Source organism: Apodemus sylvaticus, chromosome X (genome assembly GCF_947179515.1).
Source record: "Apodemus sylvaticus chromosome X, mApoSyl1.1, whole genome shotgun sequence".
In the NCBI taxonomy this organism is placed as follows: Eukaryota; Metazoa; Chordata; class Mammalia; order Rodentia; family Muridae; genus Apodemus; species Apodemus sylvaticus.
In genome coordinates, this window is record NC_067495.1 from 46,407,342 (window position 1) to 46,432,469 (window position 25,128).

Below are 25,128 nucleotides of genomic sequence, written 5' to 3' on the forward strand. Positions count from 1 at the left end.
TAATCAGATAAGATGTAACTACCTATAGACTTGGCACTCTCTGGTGTTCAATTTTACGCATCAGTAATTTTTATGACTGATCTTACCAGTTTGTTAATAACTACTACAAATTATGTCCGCTGATTGTGTAATAAATCTTCATAAAAGTCTTTTCTGTACAAATCAAATTTATAAGAAGGGTTCACATAATTCATAGATCAAGGTAGTGGCAAAGTTAATATTGACAGATGGCAGGGACAAAATATTAACATTTTTTATTCTTCTATAGTTTTTTTTTTCCTTTGAAACTGAGTTTCTCTAGCTGTGGCTAGCCTAGAACTTGCTATTTAGACTAAGCTGGCTTAGAACTCTGAGATCCTACCTTTGCCTTCTGAGTATTGGGATTAAAGGCATGCACCAGAATGCCTAGCTTTCTTTAGACAGTTTAACTCTACTAAAATATACTCACCAATTTCCTCAGAGGACTTAATAATTCCAAGATTGTCTCTTAGCCAGCGGATTACAGCACCAGCTATAGCTACAGAACCCTGCAGGGAAAAGGGAATCAAAGATAGAATGTGTGTTGCCAATAGAAAGGGTATTCTCTATGTATGGTAATTCTAAGTAGAGAACATTCAAGGAATTCAACTTGGGGATCCCTACAAACATGAAAGCCATGACTTCTAATGCAAACAATTTTACCTAGACCATCTTACAGATACGGAAAAGAAGTGAATGCTGTAGCATGCCCTTGACACGACCCCAGTAGATGGCCACCCGTCTTTTAAACAGCTTGATCTTTATACAATTTGGTAAGCTACTTAGGCATAGTGTCACCTATTAAAAAAACTTACATCATCCACAAAGTTACTGCAATGAGCCACACTAAAAATTTAAGTACGTTTTATATATCTAATAGCACAGAAAAAAAATAAAACAAAAACCCAGCGAAGACACCAGCGATTATTCTTATGTTACAGGGACAAGGCATTAGGTTAAATCCCTAGTATCCCTTCCACACCCAGCCAATCTCCATGGCATTGAGAAATAAGGGTGAAAACATATAATTGTGGTCATATTTGTGTCCAAGTTTCATTACTTAATTGCTATCTGATTTCAGAGAAATTATATAGGCTTTCTGAGCTCCATTTTTAACCTACAGAATGATGGTCACTATTACAACACTTATCTAAACAAACTATCAGACCATTTGAAATGTAAAGCAAATATCTAATAAAACAAAAAATGAATACATGACAAGGTCCTTATTAATCATAAACACTAGCTTCATTAATCTTTGTCAGTATCATATACTATGATCACATGTATATGGAATGTCAACAATCAGGAAATCCATAGGAATAGGAAGTGGATTGATGATTGCTCAGGTCTGAATAGGTCAGGGCAGTATAGCATGAGGTAGAGTTAGAAATGGGGTTTTGCTTTGGGGTTATGAAGCATTCTGAACATGCTATGTTGTTTGTAAAAAGAACCATCTATGACTACAATAGAAACCATAGAGTTGTACACACACCAAAGATAAATTTGAGGCTAGAGTTGTAACTTGATGGTAAAGTATTCTCCTAGTGTACACTAGGCCCACGTTTCCAATCCCAGCATCACAAAAAAAGAAAAGAAAAAGAAAAAGATGGCTTGGTACATCGACTATAGGTCAATAAAGCAATTATAAAAATATATAAGACCAGGGGTTTAGTTATGTCAGAGAGCTTGTCTGGCATGTTTATGGTCCAGGGTTCAATCTCTAGTCCTACAAAAACATAAACAAAGAAACCAAACAGATCCTAAAGGCAAACATATATCAAAAATAATAATTAAGGATTCTAATTTATTATGCTGAAGTTTCATTCACTAAACTACTTCTATTGAGTCATTGTACACCAAATATCAGATTTTATTAAGTATAGAAACATGTCTCCAGGTCAATTACATGGATTTCAATTTGTCTCATTGGTAATCGTGTTGCACATTTATAATTCTAGATGGGAGATGGAGAGGGAGGATCTGGAGTTCAACTCTGTTCTGGCCCACTTAGTGAGTTACAGCTAGAACTGCATGAGATCCTTCCTTAGATTTAAAAAAAAAGGCTGGAGTGATGGCTCAGAGTTTGAGTCCTGGCTACTACTCCAGAGACTCAATTCCCAGCATTCAGATGGCATCTTACAACAAAGTGAACCCCACTCCCTGACACAGCCCACAGAATCCATACATTGGAGAGAACTGACTCTCAGAGCTGCCCTCTGACTTCCACACCTGCATGTGGCATGGGAGCTCTAAATAAAGACTTGGTTTTCAGGAGACAAGGAACATTTTGTTCTAACTGAAGGAATATAGTGAAAAACAGCAATAAACACAGCTAAAATGTGTATCTGAAGCAAAGATAAAGGTTTGGTATCTGGATATAATATATAGTGTGGTTTAGACTTTAAAGAATTTAATAAAAATGAGATAAACCTCTTAATAGAAAAAGAATCATGTATGGGTTGGAGAGAAGGCTGACGGTTAAGAGCATTACTGCTCTCTAGGACCCATGTTCAGTTCCCAGCACTCACATTAGGTGGCTTACAACCACCTTCATCTCTGGCTCCAAGTGATCTGACAGGAACACTATTTTGGTCTCTGAGCATCTGCAAACACCCACACAGACAAGCACACATGGACATAAATAAAAATAAGTAAATTCAGAAAAATGAATAGTTAAAAAGACATGTCATCTGAATTCAGAGGCAGGAGACAAAATAGAATATTATAGAATGTTTTGAAACTGGACAGGAAAAGAATACAGAAGGAACCATATTTGTCTACTCATCAAATTACTATAAATTGCATGCTAAATGCAAGACTCCAATTTTTTAATGTATCATCTATAAATAGGAATTAGCCCTAGTTCTAAGTCTTAATTTTAAGACTTTGGTAAACTTAACACATTGGTAGTGGTGCACATAAGCATATAAGCATCAACAGCTGTATGCTTCAATAGAAAATGAGAGGAAACGATAAGACAAGATAATGTACTACTTAAAAACTAAACATGTACCCTTCTGTGTGTGAATCTGTGAGTGAGTGTGTGTGTGTGTGTGTGTGTGTGTGTGTGTGCAAACCCTTTCCTCAGATGTTATTTGTGGAAAGGATCTGTTACTGGGGTCTGAGGCTTACCAGTTACATTAGACTGGGATTGCTGGCCAGGGAGCCTTACAAATCTACTTATCTCTGCCAAGTACAAATCACAATGCTCAATTGTTTTCCACCTGAGTATCAACCTCAGGTCCTCATGCCTATAAAACAATGCACCTTTAAAACTGAGCTACACCTCCTCCCCTACAAGAATGTACATTATAAAAGTCCACAAAATGTTTAAGAGTAGTATATATTCTCTATATGCTAATTGATTATGATTATGAATATGATTAATATTCATTAATTGACATAGCTTTCATAATGTCCAATATTTATGCTCTCATATGATTCCCTGATACAATGAAATCAATAACTTGCTTCTAATTGAAGGTAGCAGGGTTATACAATGATGAGTGTGATCATGTGACATAAGACCACTGCTCTTGTCTTGCTGGGCACTCCCCCCTCCCCTGTATCATTTGAGGAAGCTGGAGAAGCCCCATGTGGAAAGGAACCACACACTACGTGGCCTCTAGAACCTGAGAGTCATCTTTAGCTCATAGCTAGAGAGCAAGAGCATCCCTTCCTATGAGAAGGAACTGGAAGGGGTTGGGGATTTAGCTCAGTGGTAGAGCGCTTGCCTAGCAAGCACAAGGCCCTGGGTTCGGTTCTCAGCTCTGTTAAAAAAAAAAAAAAGGAAAGAAAGAGAGAAGGAACTGGATAGGATTCTGCCAAAAGCCTTCATCAGGATGGAATGCCAGATGAGCCTCAGTCCACACCTAACTATAGCATTAGAGATGCTAGATACCCATCATGGAGAGGCAATGAATGAGGATTATTTTAAGTCATTCAACATTGTTGTGCTAATATTGCTGTATATCAAATAACTGGCAACTCCAGAGGTTTCCACCTAAGATGCATAATCTTCCACAAGAATGAAAATCTCTAAAAAATAGTATAAACACGGTAATCCTAGATCATACCAGTATAGACTAGGTGGACAAAGAGACAGTTAAAGATGCTAGTGGAACAATATAGAAACCTGTAATGCTTATTTATATACAGCTTAACATAGGATTTTGTATTGCCTATACACTTTGATGGGCTCTTAAGATAAAGGGATAGACTAAATGGATAGGTGGTCTGGCCTCTGCGAGCCTATGATGGGAGTCAGCAAATATTCCTACAAGCTGTCCTCTGAGTTCACACACGTCATGGCATGCTCATGCAGCCAAGTACTTACACACACACACACACACACACACACAGACACACACATATAGACACATATAGACATACAGACACACAGACACACACAGACACACATATAGACACACACACACAAACACACACATACAGACACACAGACACACACACAAACACACACAAACACACACACAGACACACACACACAGACACAGACACACAGACACAGACACACAAACACAAAGACACACAGACACACAGACACAGAGAGACACAGACACACAGACACACAGACAGACAGACAGACACACACACACACACACAGGCCTATGTTCTAATAAGAAAATACAGAACATGGAAGTCTCAAGGCCTAAGGAAGGTCAAGTTCATGACTATATTACATGCCCCCAAAACTGAGGCTGGTTTTATGAAACAATACTTAGAAAACAGAAGCGGAACAAGGAAAGGGAAAGCATGGCTTGAGGATGATAGTGTCCTGTGGACAGATGACAGAGGGAAGATGGACCACATAACTGCCTTCCTTTGTTCTATTTTCTTCCACCACTGAGAAACAAACACTTTCCAACCAGAAACAGCAGGACAAAGCAAAACAGCTTGACAGGAGACTACAGTTTCAGAATAACATAAAGATCATGTGCCCTGCTTCCTTTCCACATAAGATGAAGTGAGAACTCAGAGATTTAAAAACATTAGGCTTCGAATCACTTGAGAGAAACAGGCAAAAAATATCCTCCTGGCAATGACGATGATGTAGATCTTACATAAACATAGCCAGTCTGTACTTTTAAAATGCTGTTTTATTTTTAAACACGGGCGAAATGAAGAGAGAACTATAAAGTCGCATACGCTGATGTGAATACAAAGGAGCATTCATGTGGACAAGACTGGAAATGGCAGTATAGTAAGAATGCACTGCAAGCACAGAGGCTTTTGATTTATTTCTCTGCATGTGACAAGTAGGAGTGGTAGCCAGAAACTGCTTCCTCAAGAGGAAACGAGTCCAAAATGCTTTGTGCGAGACAAGGAATACAGTCAGGCGCAATGCTTGAAGCCAGAGGCTTAGGAAGAGCTCTGCTTGTGTAGGGGTATGGAAAAATAAACACTTGTCAACTTACTGACTAAGGCTATGCACAATGGAAGGTGCATGAAATATTTTTAAATTCATGAAGAAATCCATAATAAAAGTTCAGCCACCAAATTTACCATCTGCAACAGAATTGATTTCAGACTGACAAAGACCTTAAGATGAGTGCTAAAAATAGCTAAAGAGATAAATTGGGACATGGCTTCCATCAGAAACAACAAATGCAACAAATGCACACACGGGGCACCCCCTTCAAATCCAAGGATTGGGGAAGCTTAAGTAGGAAGCTTGCAAGGTTGAGTCCTGCTGGAACAACACTATGAGGGCCTTTCTCAAAACAAACAGGAAATTGTGACTCAAGGGAAAAAAGGTTACAAAATCAGCTAGATGTGAAAAACAAACAAAAATCCCATTACTACAAAGCGTAAATGAAAGGAAAGGGACCAGCTCTAGAGCACACAAAGATGAGGACATTAGTGATCTTCTGCCCTGCTGTTGGGTACACATTGCTAAGCTGTTGTGACAAAGTGGTGGCAAGATGTACTCAAAGAGAGAATACACACAATCTATGGCCTAAGAGTCTACTCTTATAAAAGGTGTGAGCATATATATGGACATATATAAGTGTATGTGTATATGTGTATATGTGTGTGTGTATACATATATATATATATATGTATACACACACACATGAGAGAAAGAGAGAGAAGGCCTATATACAAATGTTACATCTTCACTTTTTATAATAGCAGAGACACTAAAGCCAATTCACATACAATCAAAACTTAAATTCTAAACTGCAACATTGAGAAGTAAAGAATCAGCTGTCTCTAAAGACAAGGGTAGATGTCATAAGAATAATGCCAGACCATAAGAAAGAAGCCAGATGAAAGGATGCAGGACTGAGACTCAGAAGCACATGGTCATGCTTTTTTTTTTTTATCTCTCCCCGCCTACTCTAACCTATCATCATCATGTATAGTGCTGAAGGCTACAGACTTGAGCCTTAGAACTATAAATAGGCATAGGAAACAATTATGCTAAACGTTAGGATACTGTTTATCTCAGGAAACACAGTGGCCACTGTGACTGTGTGTGGCATAAAGGGGTTCCTGAAAGTTAGTGGTATTCTGCGACCTGACCTGAGCAGAGATTACATCATATTCTCTTTGATAAGCTGTACGGTGGCTTAATTCATATTTTTGGTAAGTATTTTATTATTCAAAACAAATTTTAAACTTAAATATAGTTTATTATATTCTCTGACGCTTTCTAGCTATATATTCTTTTTGAGGTCTATTTTTTGTTTTATGCATATGGGCCTGCATGCAGTACCCATGGAGGCCACAAGAGGGCGGCAGATTCCAAGTGTCTGAAATTACAGACCGTATGAACCACCTTGTGGGTGTTGGGAATAGAAGTGGGTCCTCTAAACTGCTAAGCCATCTCTCCAGCCCTAATTCACATCTCTGCAGGTGTCTTAAAATTTCACAATACAAAACAAATGGATCTTATGCATTTGGGTTTATTTTCAAGAAATAATTTGGAAATGAAAGGGAGATACTGAGTAACTCACCAGGGATGCAGCACAGAGAAACAAAGAGATTAACTATATATAAGCAGGGATAGTTAACAGATATGGAGCATGGTCTGAAAGGTTCCAAACAGTCATCCAATAGCAAGTCCAGAAGAAGAGGGAAGTAATGGTAGAGGAGTAATATTTGAAGAGATAATTGCTGAGAACTTTCCAGATCTGATGATAGCCTGGGATCCAAGTACCTAACAGGACAAATAAAAATAAATCCAAACCCAGGTACATAACAGCAAAACTCTAAAGCACCAAAGCTAAAGACATAATGTTCAAAGCTCTCAGGCAATGAAAGAAACAATCTGCAAAGGAACTACATTTAAAGTGACAGCAGGGGTCTCATTAGTACCAAAGGCCAACTGTGCTAGTTCCAATGCTCAGGAGGCAGAAGGCAAAAGATTTTTGTGGCCAGTCTGGAATATGTCTCAAATAACTAAATGTACCCTAGGGGATGTGGGAAAAATTGCTAATCTAGAAATGTATACTTTCCCCAAATGAGGAAAAAAATAATTCAAAGCCTAAAAGCAAATGGGCTTACTATCCTACATTCTTACTAAAAAAAAATTATACATCAAGAACATCACCAAGTTTTATATATATATATAAACATATATATACATACATACATATATATATTAATACACACACACACACACACACACACGGACATGAAAGGTATGGAAGCAAAGAAGTGCTTCTGGGGCTGGGTGTGGTGGCAAATATGCATAATGCCAGCATTTGTCAGGTTGGGACAAGTACCCTAGAAGCCAGCTTGTGATACAAAGCAAGAGTAAGCATCAAAACAATGATACTTGATACAGAAATGTATATAATGAGTCAATCAATATTCGTTACTCTCAATTGCAAAGGAGACTACCAATCATTGTATGCTGAAGGAAAAAGAAGAAATAAAAACTTTCAACAGCAGACTTCAAGAAGAATGCTAGCAGAGTTTCCAGGAGTAAAGTATTTCATGGTTGGGAGACTAAAACTATGAAATATATATATACTTTTAGAAAACTATTTAGTTGAATTATATTTTTAAAATGTAAGAGAAAAAATAAGCTGCAAAAACCGAATTCATACTGCTCTCAAGTTAGCAGGAGAATGAAGGAAGACTCAAACAGCTGGCCATGGAGGTTCACATCTGCAGGCAGAGGCAGGAGGCCTTTCTAGGCTACAAAGGGACATCCTAGCTCAATTATCAAAACCAAAAAAGGAATGGGGGACTAGAAGGCTAGAGACAGGCAGCTATAGTTTTAGGTCCTAGACGGCAGAAAGTAAAGATGTAATAGTTTTGATTCCTAAGCTTACCAACAAACTGTCAAATTAAAGGCATTAAGACTATAGGGGTTGAAAACTGACAAAAAAGAATTAATACGAATTTACCAAGTTTTATTAATGTAGCATGATTCCTATTTTTGGTTTGTTTTTATTTCTTAAAATGTTTTAAAATATTTGATAACTGTCAAAAATGTCAGTAAAGATAGAAAGGGGGAATCCTATCTACTGATGAATTGAAAATCTGGGTTGTATAGGGGGGTACATATTATGGCAAATGAAAGAACTTTGGATAATAGCAGGCCCTGTACAATGTGTGTGTGTGTGTGTGTGTGTATGTGTGTGTGTGTGTGTGTGTGAGAGAGAGAGAGAGAGAGAGAGAGAGAGAGAGAGAGAGAGAGAGCACTTATGGTAAGACAAACATAAATCACACTCTTGAGTATATGTAGAACATCCTTTTCTCTCTAGAAAGATAGGTAATTTGGAATAAAAGTTCAAAACTACCAAGTATATGAGTGATGCCAAATCACCCAGGCAGTTTAAATTGCGTGGGGAAGATTCAGATTAACTGAAAGTTGCCTCCTAGTATTTGGAGATATACAGACGGCCTAGGTCCATTTCTAGGGATGCTACTAAGAAACAGTTTATAAACAAGTAATGGTGGCAATGCCACTAATCCCATCATTCAAAACAGAAAGTGGGGAGGAAGAGAAGTTATTCATTCTTAGGTATATAACATTTTATGGCTGCTTCAGATACACAAGACCCTGTCTTAAATTTCTTTAAAAAGGCTCAGAATTTCTATCTTGAAAGAGAAGTTTGGAGGAAGGCTCTCATTGAAAGGAGATAAGAGAAACATTTCATATTGGGTGACATTGGAAGTAAGGTAGGTGACCATGTTCTAGAGCTCTTTCCCCCAGATCTAAAAACGCTAAAATTCTGCTCTCGGGCAAGGTCAAACAAAGCATATTAATAGTACTACAGATGCTGCTGCAATTCCTGGTAATCCCCCCCCCCCCAAACGCCCATTTGTTTATATGAGCAATGCTATCCTGAGTGGTCTCCAAACGGGGACTAAAGGAGAACAGGAGTTCATGGGATTTTAAATTCTGGGGAATGTTAAGATAACTTTAATATACAGATACCTTTGTGTAAAGAAAAGGGGTTGAGATTGTTGTGGATATAGTCTAGTCATAAGGCACTTGCCTAGCAGGTTCAAGGCCCTAGGCTCAACCATCAGTGCTATGAAGAAGGGGGCACAGTTTGGGAAGAGACATTGGAACCTGCTCATGGGAACATGTAGAAAAACTAGACTAATGTTCATCGTGCTACAGGCCTAACAGCAGAGAAAATGTTTTAATTATGACCAGCAGTCAAAGCCCTTAACTAAATTATCATCAGGCATTCTAAGAAATGAGTGCCAGTAAGTTACCAGGTAGTCCTTCCAACATTAGGTACACAGGGTTAGGGACGTAGCTCAGTAGTAAACACCTCCTAGAGGCCATGGATCCAATCCCTAACATTTAAAAAGATCCAGAATTGACTGTATACACAAGATCTCAAGACACATGTCTGTTTTCACAAGAAATATTGCTTCTGTGACTCTAAACCAACATTTTGCTCTTTATTACTTTCGGAGATGCTGGTGCCTGAATCAAGGATTCAGGTAGAGCCTTAAGGATGTTGGGCAAAGGACTCTATCCCTGCGCTCTACACCAACTCCTTTAATGGCTCTGTACAAACCTGCCATGTCCTACTATGTAAGACTGATAAGGTCCTATTGCAATTTGCAAATGTATCGGAAACAGGTTTCCCAGGATACATGGGACAAGTCACCTCTGTTTCCTACATCCATATGTAACACAATACTAACGGAAACACAAGTGAAGAGACTTGCTCTGCCTTTCTGTGCCCAATGGTCCACTATGGAACCCTGGGGCATTTTACTCACTAACAGAAATTTTTAAGCTGAAAGAAGCACTAAAGTCTGACAGTCTCATCACTGGGCATGACACTTCCAGAGGACACTGCTATACCTCTCCTGGGCATATATCCAGAGGATTCCCCAGCATGCAATAAGGATACATGCTCCACTATGTTCATAGCAGCCCTATTTATAATAGCCAGAAGCTGGAAAGAACCCAGAGGTCCCTCAATGAAGGAATAGATACAGAAAATGTGGTATGTATACACAATGTAATACTACTCAGCAATTAAAAACAATGAATTCATGACATTCTTAGACAAATGGTTGGAACTGGAGAACATCATCCTAAGTGAGGTAACCCAATCACAAAAGAATACACATGGAATGCAGTCACTGATTAGTATATATTAATTAGCCCAGAAGCTCTGAATACCCAAGACACAACTCTCATATCAAATCATTCCCAAGAAGAAGGAAGGAGAGGGCCCTGGTTCTGAAAAGAGTTGATCCAGCATTGTAGGGGAGTAACAGGACAGGGAAATGGGAGGGGGTGATTGGGAAATGGGTGACGGGAAGAGGGTTTATGAGACTTACGGGGAGGGGGGAACCGGGGAAAGGGGAAACCATTTGGAATATAAACAAAGAATATAGAAAATAAAAAAATAAACATTAAGCATAGAAAATTTTAGATTTGTACGACAGGTAAATAGCATCCCCAAGGTGACATCATCAATTGGTACCCACAACAGATGAAATTACCATCTAGTTTCACAGAAGCCTTGACCCCTAGTTTATCCAAGGTTTTCTCTACCCCCAAAAGTCCAAAAAAAACTAGATTTTTTTTGAGTCCTATATATTAAAATGTGTGAGAAAATATGTTAGGAAACATGATAATTGTTCCAGGTGTATTTGCTCTTATAATTGCAGAGGGAGGAAAAATTGCTATAAGTTTAAGGCCAATTTGAAAGACAATCCAGAATTCTTGACCAGCCAGGGATACAAGATGCTGTCTCAAAATAACACCTCTCCCCCTAGAATGAATGGTCATTTTCATGAACTTTGTTTGAATATAAGTCATAACATCTGTACTGATTGAAAAGAACTTACTTCCAATGCATAATACACAGGTTTGTCTCTGCCAAGTTTGTAAGCTACGGTTGTCAGAAGGCCATGTTCAGAAAATACACACTGTAGGAAAGAAAAACAAAAATTTTAGCATGGAAAAAGTCTAAAGGATAATATAAAGAGTTTATTTTTATAGTTTTTGTTTTTGACACAAACTTTTACTGTGTTAAACTGGTTAGCCTAGAACTCACTAGACTAGGATGACCTTGAACTCACAGAGATCTGCCCACCTCTACCTCCCAAATGCTGGGATTAAAGGTATGTGCCACCACCACACCTGGTTAAAATAGATTAAGTTTATTCATAATAATTCTATCAATATTATAATGGTTAAAATTAAGTCTAAGTCATTGGTAATAACACACTCAGACTGCTAAAACATTATTCTTTATTTCAAACTGGATTTTCACTAAAAATATGACATGATACTAAGTCTTTATTTTCCATGAGCACAATCAAAAGATCACATATGAAATTAAAAAAAAAAACATAGAAGGCCTCTTATTAGAATCACTCAAATTTTATGATTTTCCATCATTTCAATTGAACCAAGTTAAACCAAGATAAAGATAAAGTAAAAGATGAAGGTTCCAAAAGCAAATTAATAACAAATTATATTCAAGCATTACATATAAGAACATAAAGATTTTCATCAATCTGAATTCAAAAGAAAAACCAACCTTGTGGCCTGTGTTACACAGTAAGAAGCACCCTGTTCCATACCTATAGGTGGAGGCAGAATGAACAGCTTGACAATTTTATCAAAAGCAGAGAGCAAAACCTTAGTACTACAAATGATCAAAACTGACATTTTACTTAGTACAACAAAAGTCATTTTATGAAAAGTACTGAAAGCTAACAAACATCCCACACTAACTCCTCTTTAAGAATATTTAAAAAGTAAGTCAGGAGGAAATGTTGAGAGGGATAACAAGGCTGCTATAGCCACAGTTGATTCTGCCCGCAGTAGTTTAAATAGGAATGCCACCCCCAATAGACTCATATATTTGAATGCTTGGTCAGGAGTGGCACTATTAGGAAGTGTGGCCTTATTAGAAGAAATGTGACACTAGGGGTGGGCTTTGAGGTTTCAGAAACTCAAACCAGGCCCAGTGGTTCATTCTCTCTTCCTGTTGCCTACAGATCCAGATATAGAACTCTCAGCTCCTTCTCTAGATCCATGTCTACCTGTGTGTCACCATGCTTCCTACCATGCCATTAGTGGTCTAAGCCTCTGAAGCTATAAGCCAGCCCCAATTAAATGTTTTTCTTATTAAGAGTTGCTACGGTCTTGGTGTCTCTCTACAGCAATAGAAACCCTGAGACAATGTCTGAGCTTGGAATTCCTGCCCCACAGGTCTTGCTCCGATGCCTTGCACAAGCATGGTTTTAACTGTTTTGGTGGCATTCTAATAGTGCCTAATCTCCATGCTGGCAGAAAGATGATGGAAGAATCTATTACGGTTATCCTCCTGGCTACATTGCTCTTGGGCAACAAACATAAGCCAAATGCATTTTCCCTGATAATTTTTTTTTCATAAAACATTATTTTATGAGTAAAGTTTATCTTAAAATATTCCATTTCTTTCTGGATCTTTGGCTTGCTAAATAAACAGGTGACACACCAAGAGGTACGGGACTACTGAGTACTTAAGTTTGGAGAAACACTTGTCAAATACCCTCAGTATAGGCAACACATTTACAAATTAAAACACATGAGTTATAGCACTTTTTCCTGCCTCATCACTAAAATGGAAGCTTGTTATCTCTCCATGCTTTTTTTTTTTTTAATGAAACTGAGTTGAGATTTTATTAAAAGTACAGAGAAAGGCACTCGAAAGAAAACTAAAACCATACCTAAGAGTATGGATATAGGCTGTTCAAAGAAGAGTTGCAGTTTACTGAAATACATTCTAAACATGCATTTTATGCTCTTTTTTTTATTAGATTGTATTGCCGTGGTTGACCTGGAACTTGTTCCGTTGACTAGGCTGGCCTTGGAACTCGGAAAGTTCAGAGCAGCCCCAGTGAAATGTTCCCTTTTCGTAAGAGTTGTCCTGGTCACAGTGTCTCTTCACAGCAACAAAACCCTAAAGCTTGGATTTCCTGCCAGACAAGCCTTGCTCCAGTCCAAGATCTTCCTGCCTCTGCCTCTAGAGTGTAAAGATTAAAGGCCTGTGACAACACACCTGACAACAGGGGCTGGAGAAGCGGCCTAGCAGTTAAGAGCGCTTGCTGCTCTTTCTTGGAGTATGAGGTTTGTTTCTATTCCCAGCACTCACAACCATCTACAACTCCAGTTCCAGCTTATTGGATGCTCTCTTTTGACTTCCATGTATAACAAGCATATGCCTTGTACAAACATACATGTAGGCAAAACACGTAGATAAAACCACTTATACTTAACTCATTTCTCATTTCCTTGTGCGTATAATACATAATTTAGCACTACCACAAAACATGGTTCCAGCACAAACTGTTTTACTGGACCTTTTCCTTACACTGAGTAATCCTAACCCTCTGTCTATCCCTGGGTCTAGACCTCACAACCAATTCTCCCTTGGCTCTCTGCAGTGCCATATGGATCCCAGCAGTCTCCCTTTCTGTCCCCATCCTCAGAGTCTGTAGTACTAGGGCACAATGGCTTATACCATGGGTTCCTGCCCTCTAGCTTTTGCTGTGCTGACCCAAGACTGTCATCATATTAACTGACAACTCCTGTCACACCTAAGCACCAGCTCATAAATGTTCAGAAGTTATCCATGACCTATCAAGTAGAGAAGAAGAAAAGGAAACAAAACAGACATACAAAAAAATCTTGGCATGGAATTTACAATTTTACAGAAAGTTTATGGTGTGAATGAAATATTCCTTATTGGGTCATGATCTGAACATTTGGTCCCCAGATACTGGGGCTATTTTGGGAGGTTGTGGGTGCTTTGGGAGCTGAGTCCTAGCTGGAGGATATACATTACTGGTGTGTGCCTTTGAGGGTTATATTAAATCCTCAGTCTACTGTCCTCTGTTTCTTCCTCCTATCTGCCAGAATGGGAATTTCTCCAAGACATGTTCCTGCCACTATATTGTTCCTCTAAATGCCACCTACACTGACAGCTCTGTTTTTGTTGTTGTTGTTGTTGTTTTGTTTTGTCTTTAATGCTGAGTACTTCCAGCTGATGTGGAACTCACCACTTAGCACAAACTGTCTGCCAAGTGCCTGGAATACAAGCCAGAGCCACTGGGCTCATGTTGTCTTATTTTCGACCATTTCCTACCCTAATGTTCTCTTCATTCTCTATACTAAATCTTCCTATTTGTATCCTTAATACGTGTCTGCTGCACTCTACAGCACTGCTCATTCTAGAAAACATCTCACTATTAGCATCATGGTTTGTATACAGCCGGAATCAAGTCCAGGGTAATCACCTGTGACTTTTCTGGCCTTACTTTGAAAGTCCATGAATGACATTATTGTAATGTTTCTTATGTCATAGGCACTCAGATAATTATTACCTAACTTCAATTGATAACTTACACACTTGACAGACAATGGCAAAGAGAGAAAGGAACAGAAGAAAGGGACATGAAAGCCATTTTACTGGGTCCCTATTATATACTGTATACTGTACTAGCTAATGGACTTACAGAGATAGCATCTGATTTACTAGCATTAGTGTTCCTGGCAGAGGAGGAAAGGGAAAAAACAGCCTATTTTTCTGTGACTCCTGATTCAGTTGCTAGAACTCTGATTCAAAGAAAATGTTTCCACACTTATGTTGACTCAAGCACTCCTTCATAACCCGAGGTCATCACAACCTACAAAGAATTTTCATATATCCTCTTCCAAATAAACTTTCATTTGAATAAGGTCATCCTTTCACATAAGAGTGGCTGGTCCTGCTGAATTACAATAGCATATATTTTTCTAGATCTTTCATTATTTGTAGAAAAAGAACTTAATCACCTAAGTCAAAAATAATGAAGTTGGGCTGGAGAGATGGCTCAGTGGTTAAGAGCACTGACTGCTCTTTCAGAGGTCCCGAGTTCAATTCCCAGCAACCACATAGTGTCTCACAACCATCTGTAATGGGATCTGACACCCTCTTCTGGTGTGTCTGAAGACAGCTACAGTGTACTCACATATAATAAATCTTTGGGCCTGAGCCAGCGGGGTCAGAGCAAGTGGGGCCAGGGAGAGAAAAGAAAAAGTGCCTGAAGACAGCTACAGTGTACTTACGCATACTAAATAAATAAATCTTTAAAAAAATAAAATAAAATAAAAACAAAGTCATCATGGTAGTACGTGCCTCCAATCCTATCATTATTTTCCCAGAACTAAGGAGATAAGGACAGGAGTATCATAGCAAGTCTAAGGACAGATAGAGCTACAGGAGACATTGCCTGAAAGTGTGTGCTGATCCATGCCTAGAATCTTAACACCTGGGAGACTGAGGCAGAAGGATGATGAGTTTCACAGCAGGCTGAGATGCAGTGGCACCTCCATGCAAAGGGTATACACAACAAGGCCCTATCTCCAAATAACAACAACAACAACAACAAACTTTCAAAAACAAAACAACAAATCTAAAGCCACTAACAAAAAATCCTTGATGACAGTATTAGGAAATACTCATGAAAATAAAATCATTACGGATACAATCTTTTGGCCCACAGAATCAGCTGACAATGGCTCATGAGGCCCACAGAGATCAGGAAACTTGCATGGAGCTGTCTAGGTCCTTTGCATAGATGTTATGGCTGTGTGGCTTGGTGTTCTTGAGGGAATACTAACATGAGGGAGGGGAAAGAGACAGAGACACTGCCCCTGACTGTTCTGCTCTTTTCCTCCTGCTGAGTTGTTTTGTCCAGCCTCGATGTGACTGTGTGCCTGGTCTTATTGTACCTTGTTATGCCATGTTTGGTTGATGTCCCCGGGAGACCTGCTCTTTTCTGAGAGGAGGTGGAGCAGGATGAGGATGGGGGTGGTGGGGTGGTAGCAGAGGATCTGGCAGAGAGGAGAGATGGAAGAGGGGGAGACTGGGGAAGGGGGAACCATAGTTAGGGTGTAATATATAAGTGAAGAATAAAAGAAAAAAAAGCTGGGTTAGAGAGATGACTCAGCGGTTAAGGGCACTGGCTGCCCTTCTAGAGGTCAATTCCCAGCAAGCACAGGGTGGCTCACAACCATCTGTAATGGGATTCAATGCCCTCTTCTGGTGAGTCTGAAGGCAGCGACAGTGTACTCACATACATATAATGAATAAATCTTTACAAAAAAATAAATATATTAAAATTTTTAAAAAAGCAAACAAATATTTAAAAAATATAAAACAATGGTGGGGAACATATAGTCTTATTGCAAGCTCATGAAAATATTTTCTATACAGGGCAGATAGTAAAGCACAGCTGTCTAGAGCCACAACTAAGGAACACAATGAATTAATGTGCAAATATAATTATTCTGACTAACTAGCTTCATGACACTATAGAAATTAATTATTCTCTCTAAATCTTAGTTATCTGACTTATAACATAGGAATAATAGGATTCCGAAATAACAGGATTAATGTGGATTGAGTGATATCTCACTATGTGGACCATTACATATAGCAGAATCGCCATTGTCTGAGCATGGATTTTAATTGTCACTATTACTTCAGCTCTTGGAGCATACTGTGTCTGACACTTAGTATATGGAATGGAGTAGGCACTGTTTTAATAACTACAACTTAAGAGAAAAGAATGGGAGAAAAACATTATCAAGTTTTCTTTTCTTTCATTCTTGCTGCTCCTAATCAGTGAATGGCATTAAATATCCTACAAAAAATATACTTTTGAGAACCTAAGCAGGATAGTGAACTGGAAATTATTATTATTTTATCATATTTACATTTATTGGGAAAAATTGAATATATGCTGAACTTGGAAAATTATTTCTATTATGGCTTTTCCTCATTTCTTCACAACCCCCACCCATCAATCCCATTAACCTAGCTTTCTGAAAAAAGAAAAAGAATATGGCCTTGGGTAAAGAACAAAATAAACCCCTGAAACTTGGGATGCTGTGACCGGAGAACTTCCAGGGAATTTGTGGCCAGGCTTCAGCTACGTAGTTTGAAATTCTGTAGGTGAGAGTCAGGTCCTATCTCATAAACACCAAACCAAATTAAAAATAAAAGACAAAATGAGACATAGGGATGTGGTCGAGTTGGCAGAATGCTAGCCAGTGTGCATGAGGTTCTGGGTGGAGTCCCCAGAGAGGCAGAAACCCAGCTGTCTGGTGTCCTGGCATGGGACTATAAATCTAGTATTTGAGTCAGGAAGATCAGGGATTTCTGGCCATCCTGGCCTGTATAAGACTGAAGGCAGACAGAAAAAGGGTGAAAGGGGGATGAAAGATGAAACAATGTGTAAACACAATGTTTACCTCCATACAAAAGTGACTAAAGCCGTGCCTTTTGGCTGAGCTTTGAAAGTGCCAGGAGAGAGAAGTAAACAAAACAACCTTGTTTTTTAAACTCACGTGTTTTTGGCCTGTCCATCCTGGAAGCACATTTGTCCCACCAAAGCAGCAGACTGGTCCCCCAAACACTAAAATATTAAATGATCATTAAAAATAAGAAGTACTGAGACACTATTAATTTCCTTTCCTGGAGAGCTATAGTTTTAATCAAGATAGGACATAAGAAGGGAGAGTTAGAATTCATCTTCCTCCCTCCCTCCCTCCTCCCACCTCCTCCTCATCCCATACCTCCCTAAGTCAAGTCCCTTTCTGGAGACACAATCTCATGTAACCCAGGCTGCCCTCTAACTCACAATGTGGCTGACTTAAAGACCAGGTAAACCACAACAATGTACGATAGAATAAGGGTGGGGATGGGGAGAGACAGGAAGATATTTGGTACTGATACTTACCCCAGATATTGGCACACCTTCCAAGGCCCCAGCTTTCTGATAAAAGTTTTTAAAAAAGGATTAGGAACAGTCACAAGAACTTGGCTCTAGTAACATAACTTTAATAGTGATGAACAAGAAGAGCGACATGCCAAAGGAGGTGTGCAGACAAGACAAAGCAAGTGCTTCAGCGACATGAGCAGGACAGAGACTGGCAAGTATTTATAGAGTAACAGGAAGAGATAGGGCACTGGAAAAGGAACATAAAACACTAGACTGGCAGTCAGGAGACGCAGGCTCTTCTCTGGTTAGCTAGTGTTAGGCCATAGGCAGGCTGATGAATCATGCTACACAATTTATTTAGTTACAAAATGACAACTGGACTACGTGATCGCAGATCAAAGTTAGTGCTTTATGTGGCTGCTGCTATTATGGTAGAACCAACACATTTTTAAATAAGATCAATTTAGTATGGAACATAGCTTCTGGACGGCGGTATTCTATCAACTAACTCTTTCTACTCAAACTACTTTTAAGAAACAAGAGTGCTTAGATTTCAGATGTTTGTTCAAAGAGAGTTTAATTTAGACAAGTAACAATTTATGCATATTGGGTTTTTTTTTTTTAATTTCAACCAGTATGGTCAATAAGAAGCACACTGAGATTTAAGTGGTTGGTTGCCAAAACTTTATAAAACAGTTTTAAAAAAAAAAAAAAAAAAAAAACATATTACAAAACCAAGGATATATCTCGGTGCTACAGCTATTGCCTACTGCTCCCTGGGTCTAGTTCCCAGAGGCCATGGTAGGGAAAACATTACCAAAAGCAATTTGGGCTGACATTAAGGGATTAGAGGAATTAAGGAATATGATCCCTAAAGTAAAGATGATGTACCAGAAAGAACCCTAAGTGACAAACTTCACATTGACTCCTTTGCCTAACATTTGTTAGCAAATGGCCCTGGGACCTGCAGTGTCCTAGCCATTAACATGAAAGACAGCAACTATCTTATCCTCATGAATTTTTGATAGTATGAAATGCCATATATATCAAATATATATATATATATATATATATATATATATATATATGAGTCCAATAGCAAAATAGAAAATACCCTGTATATTCTTACTATTACTTCCTTTCTTTCATGCTTTCCTGGTTAAAGACTAGCTATTTTTCAAGGCTGGATTTTAGTGCTAGAGATCAAATCCAGGGCCTGCAAAAAACAAAGCAAGCGGTCTACTTACTGAGCTACACTCCCTGCATAAGATCTGATATTTTTATTATATATATTCTTTGAAAATGAGCCTGGATACTAATAAAAAGCTAGACTAGAGGCTTAGCTATGAATCATTATGAAACCTAGAGGCCTTTTATTTTGATATATTTATCACAAAAAGACTGTTTATACTTCCAAACTGATCAAACTTTTAACATAATCTAAGGAATGTTCAGGCATATAAAGCGCTCTGTTTTCTTTATTGGGACAGGCTTCTGGAGGATTCCAGGAGGGTCCTCTGAGGAAGCATGCAGAAAAAGTGACAGTGCATTTCCAACTAACTGGTCTGAAACACTGGGCAAGATATTATATAGGACAGATACACAGGATATTTAAAAACCATTTCTAATGTCCCTACTATGTCAAAGGCTAAAGTACATCACAACTGTACTTTGCAATCTCAGGGTCCCCCAGCTTTTTAGAAACATTGATTTTAATCTTATGAAAAATAGAAATGAATAAACAAGATTCTGCTTCCTATAAAACAAAACTTTAATATATGACTATAGCTTATATTTTGGAAGGTCATGGAATTTCTAAATACATCTGTTTAGTGAATGGACTTAGGCTAGTCTGAAAAGAAATGGAAATGCACTGTGTCTTTTCCAAATGAATGAGTAGCATAATCGGTTCGCTGGTAGCCTACTCACCAGGCTAGGAGAGATTTTCTACAGTCAGCAAGAGGGAGAGAGGGCGACACAAGCATAATATTTTAAATGCAAAAGAAAAGTAGGCTAATTTAATGTTTTCTTTCATCTTTCTCTGAAGCTATTTCAAAAATAGCTTCTTTTGCTCTGACCCAAGTGAGTTTGTGATCATTCTAAAACTATGAAAGCACTGCAGAGAAGCAGTGGCTCCGCTTGCCTTAAGTAGTTGTGCATTGCCTTAAAAAGCCTTATTCTACACAGAGCACTTCAAAATTCCTGCTCACCCATTAACTAGAACATTTGACATTCATTTCATTTTTATTAACTCTACGAATGGAGTTCCTAATATTTTTCATGAGATGGCAATTTTTGAAGTTTCCTTAAACTTATTTTTAAGCTTTATCATGCATCTCAAATTTGTGTGCTAAAGGCTTCTATTCCTGATAAGTGACTACAAAATTTCAAAGATGCTAAGCACAGTTACTTTTCTCCCTCTGGGTTTAAGGAAAATGCCCAGTTACAGAAATAGCATTAATTAGCAACCTAATTTAGAAACACATTCTTTGCTTTCAGTTTCTTTGTTAAATTGTTCCAAACTGACAAAGAAGTAAATAATAACAATGACTTAGCAATTAAAATGGATTAACTAGGGAAAAGAACACTAGATGTGACTAGTACCTGCTCTAAATTAAAAGCAAACATCACAGCTACTACAGTTATATGGAAGGATAAACTCTCTCAAACATTCCCACACCACTGTTGAGAGTTAGGTTATTTATAGTACTTTAAAATATTAATATCCAAATGACAAAAACAATATTATTGAAAGGAAAACTAATTAAAGTTTATAAATAGAACATCAATTGGTAGTAAGGACTCTGAAGTTTTTAGTGATAAATCCATTTAAAAACATTCTTATTTTACATACTACCAACATTCAAAGAAAAAGTCCCAAATCCCAAGCTATAAAACATAAGGTTAACTGCTGAATTCTAAATGGCAAAGGTCTTTATTTTTTAATGAAATCCCTTCTTCCTACTATTTACTTTACCATTAGGCCATAGATCTCAGAAGAACTCCGAACATTGGGAAGAATTTCCATTGGAATTCCAAAAAATCTGAAAAAAAAAATAGCTTGGGGCATAAAACACTGTTTTGAATAAATGTGTAGACACAGTTTAAATACACATAATTGGGAAATAGGTGCACCTGATCACAGAATTCAATAGTGACAAACACATGAGTCTAGAGAACATAGCTGTACGTTTGAGTATTTAAGAGTCCAAATTTAATGAACCAAATTTGTATAAATTTTAAAGCATACTCAGGAAGGAAAGAACTGTTCTAAAAGAGGCTAAGCCATAAAGAATAATTAATATGGCCTGTTTATTCTATGTACAGTAGTCATTGTTGGTAAACTAGCTCAACAGATAAGGGCATTTACCATGGAATTGAATGACCAGAGTTTGATACATGGAAGTCAAAGGGCAGAAAGAAAGCAACTCGAACAAATACCCTCTGGCCTACATACACAAACCTTAGCCTTTGTGTTCTGGAATGTGTGTACACCCACACACAATATATAAAGTTAAAACACACATTATAATAGACTCTGGGTGTGGTCATTCATACCTATAACCCCAGACCTTGTGAAGCTGTGGCAGGGAAATCACCACACATTCAAGATTAGCCCATTCAACAGTGAGATATTATGCCATAACAAGGCCCCCCAAAGAACAAAAGAATAACCACAAATACAGACTTGCATACTGTAGTAGAAATATCAACAATATATGTTAATATATAATGACCATTTGCAAACAGTACAATGCAGGTTCTAAATGTACAGAAGAATGTATAGGGAAAACTGTATAACTTACTCGCAGAGCTCTTTATCCCACTCCAAAGAATGAATGTTGAAAAGCATCGTCCTGCTTGCATTTGTTACATCTGTACAGTGGACACCCCCATGGATTCCTCCTGTTAAACTCTAGATGGAATAAAAGGAACAGATTAAATCTAACTAATCTGCAGTTTAATTTATATGTTGTCAAGGGCAATTGCCAGCAGAAGGGTACATAAAACAAGTAGAAGAAACAAAGGTTTCAACAATTGAGGTCTCCGCAGCACTCAAAAATATAATGGGAGCTAGGCATGTAATTTTAAAATGTCCAGTAGCTGTGCCTGCAACATGGTTCATCAAGTAAAGGCACTTGCTGCTAAGCTTTGATGGACCTGAGCTAACTCCTGGGACCCATATAGTAGAGAGAGAGAGCTGACTCCCGCAACTTGTCCTCTGACCTCCACACATGTGCCATGACAGGCATTCGCCCTCATGCTCCCACAGAGGTAATACAAAAAAAAGTAGCTATGTTAAACACAAGTGAGACTATAATATATCTGTATTTCCTATATTTCATCTTATTTTATTTAGCTACTATATCATATCTAAAAAATATGAACATAGTCAAAAATCTTATTACTACACTTTCATTAGTCTTAAATCTGAAACCCAGTGTGAATTTTATATTTGTAATATATCACAAGTTCAGACTGACAGCACTCACAGCCTCACTTACATGCCTACTGGATGCATGCAATTGTAGTCAATTCCTGGTTAAGCAAAAGTCAGTTTTGTTTCTTAATCTTTTATCTTTGGAAACTACAAAGCTTTACAAACTTTGACTAGCTGGAATTTACCTCTTCGAAGATTTACAAAAACCTATTTTTATTTTCTTTTTTTGATAACACCTCTTTTTGCATATATCTTGAAAGCAGAATTTTAAGCTTTCTATAACACCTCGGGAAACAATGGTGCCTTCCTTCAAGTGTAAGAAGTAGGCAAGAGAAAAACAAAGGTAGATAAATAGCATCCTATGGGGTGTATCCCCAAAATGTTCCCTCCTGTGGCCTGCAGTGCGTGGTTCCCGTTTCCTACATCATTCTGCTCCAAGGCCATTGCTAGAGCTATTCACTCAACTGTGACTGACATATGAGAAAACAACTTCTACAAAGCACAAAGTATACATTCCCTGGCCAACTACAGAAAAGTAGAAAAGGTAACTAACTCTTCCAGGACATGTTCTAAAGACCTGCTGTATGGATTCCATAAATGAAAATAAGGACAATACTAGGAAAGTAGTTCCTGCAAATGTTGAAAAAGTTCCTCACATAGTTACTGAAGTATTCACAAATGGAATTATGTGAGTATAGATGAAACAAGATTGGCACATAGGTTTATGATCTTATAGTTGGCTTACTGTATTGCCTATGTTGGCTACAGTATTGCCTGTTTGGGGGCACATTAACAAAAAATGCTCATAATAAATGTAACAGGGATAAAAAGGGAAAGAGAACATAAACCACAAAAGTACATATACTATAAAGATGCATATTGTAGAGCTGGAGAGATAGCTCAGCAATTAAGGGTATTAATCCAGGTTCAATCACCCGCACCTACACATCAGCACACAACTGTATCAAGTCTAGTCCCAAGGAATATGACTCTCTCTTCTGTCCTCAGAGGACACTACATGTACATGGTACACATACATGCAGGCAAAATACCCATGCATACAAATAATAAAATAATTAAAAAAATAAAAATCTACATTGCAATCCAGAATTTGGGAGGCAGAGGCAGGTAAATATCTATGGTCTTCACAACAAATTCTAGATCACCCAGGGCTACATACATAGTGAAATCTGGTCAGATAGAGAGAGAGAGAGAGAGAGAGAGAGAGAGAGAGAGAGAGAGACAGAGACAGAGACAGAGACAGAGACAGAGACAGAGACAGAGAGAGAGTGACAGAGAGACCCAATGAAAATGACTGGATGTAGTGACTCTTTTGTGCATTTCAAGACTCAGGAGACAGAGTTTGGAGGAGGACTGGCAGAAGTTGAAGTCCGACAGGGTCTATACAATGAACTGCAGACCAGTCTGGTCTATATACTGAGACCATATCTCAAAAAGCCAATACCAGAAAAAGAATGGGTCATATAAATATCTAAAATGTTAACTATTACTGACCTGTGTTCAGCTCTGAACAAAATATTTTAATATAAAATTCTGCTATGGTTACTTTTATATCCTAGTATAATTTCACATGAGAAAGTTATCAAGTGTTGACAATGAAGGAGAAAAGAAGTATAGATATTTTACTGAGTAAAATAGTTATTTATTCTTAGAAATAACTAGTGGGCTAGAAGAAAATGATAGGTGTGGGAGAGAAGCTATGTAGATTACTTGCCTGAAAGATAAGAGTTATCAAATATGGCTTTGGTAATTATTTCCCACTGTTATTCAAATCAAACAAGAAAAATAAAAGAGAAGTAGATACAAGTATCTCTCAAACAGAGGCTGAGTCATTCTGTTGCCTTTTGAGTAGATTTCCCAATGATAATGCTGAATAAAAGTACAAAATGTTGGTAGAATATAGGACAGTTAAAAAAAATCCCCCAAAACATTTTCTCTGCATACACCACATTTAAACGTACCCAAATAAGCCATGAATCAATGGTCCCAAAAAGAGCTCTATTTTCTTCAACAGCCTCTTGGACCTTTTTCACGTTGTCAAGGAGCCAACGAAGTTTCACTGCACTGAAGTAAGTGCTAAGTGGAAGGCCTGTCTTGGACTAAAATGGTTAGGAAGTTCAGTCAGGAAATTAGACTTAGCACAGTTGAAAACAAGGCCTCTAAACAAAAGAACTCAACAAAACATAAACTGGTTAGTAGTTCTGATGGGAATCCTTTTGGAAGGACTTTGAAATGAAAGTACTTTTTCTAGCCCATGGTACATGAAAGCAAATTCATGGACAAAGATCAGAGTGATTATGTTGGCAGTTCAAAGAGCAGCCACATAAGCAAGGTAAAGAGACGATGAAGCAATACACCATCTTCTAATTAGATAGTGACATCAGAATGCCATTGTGCAATAAACTACTCATCTGTAGATCCTA

The 25,128-nt window shown here is 38.0% G+C and overlaps 1 protein-coding gene across 3 annotated transcripts in view; it reads right to left on the bottom strand.

Annotated features, from left to right (window-relative positions):
• Gk (glycerol kinase) overlaps nt 1-25,128 on the bottom strand; it is a 65,288-nt gene that overhangs the window by 12,172 nt on the left and 27,988 nt on the right. For 2 of the 3 annotated variants that reach the window (XM_052170967.1, XM_052170969.1), the window contains exons 6-14: nt 24,667-24,804; nt 22,050-22,159; nt 21,221-21,287; nt 20,173-20,190; nt 18,262-18,297; nt 17,870-17,937; nt 12,027-12,069; nt 11,329-11,409; nt 449-527 (exon numbers count right to left, since the gene is read on the bottom strand). In XM_052170967.1, the coding sequence (XP_052026927.1) occupies nt 449-527; nt 11,329-11,409; nt 12,027-12,069; nt 17,870-17,937; nt 18,262-18,297; nt 20,173-20,190; nt 21,221-21,287; nt 22,050-22,159; nt 24,667-24,804 (640 nt within the window). The remainder of the gene's footprint in view (nt 1-448; nt 528-11,328; nt 11,410-12,026; nt 12,070-17,869; nt 17,938-18,261; nt 18,298-20,172; nt 20,191-21,220; nt 21,288-22,049; nt 22,160-24,666; nt 24,805-25,128) is intronic. The other variant, XM_052170968.1, reaches the window with a different exon arrangement.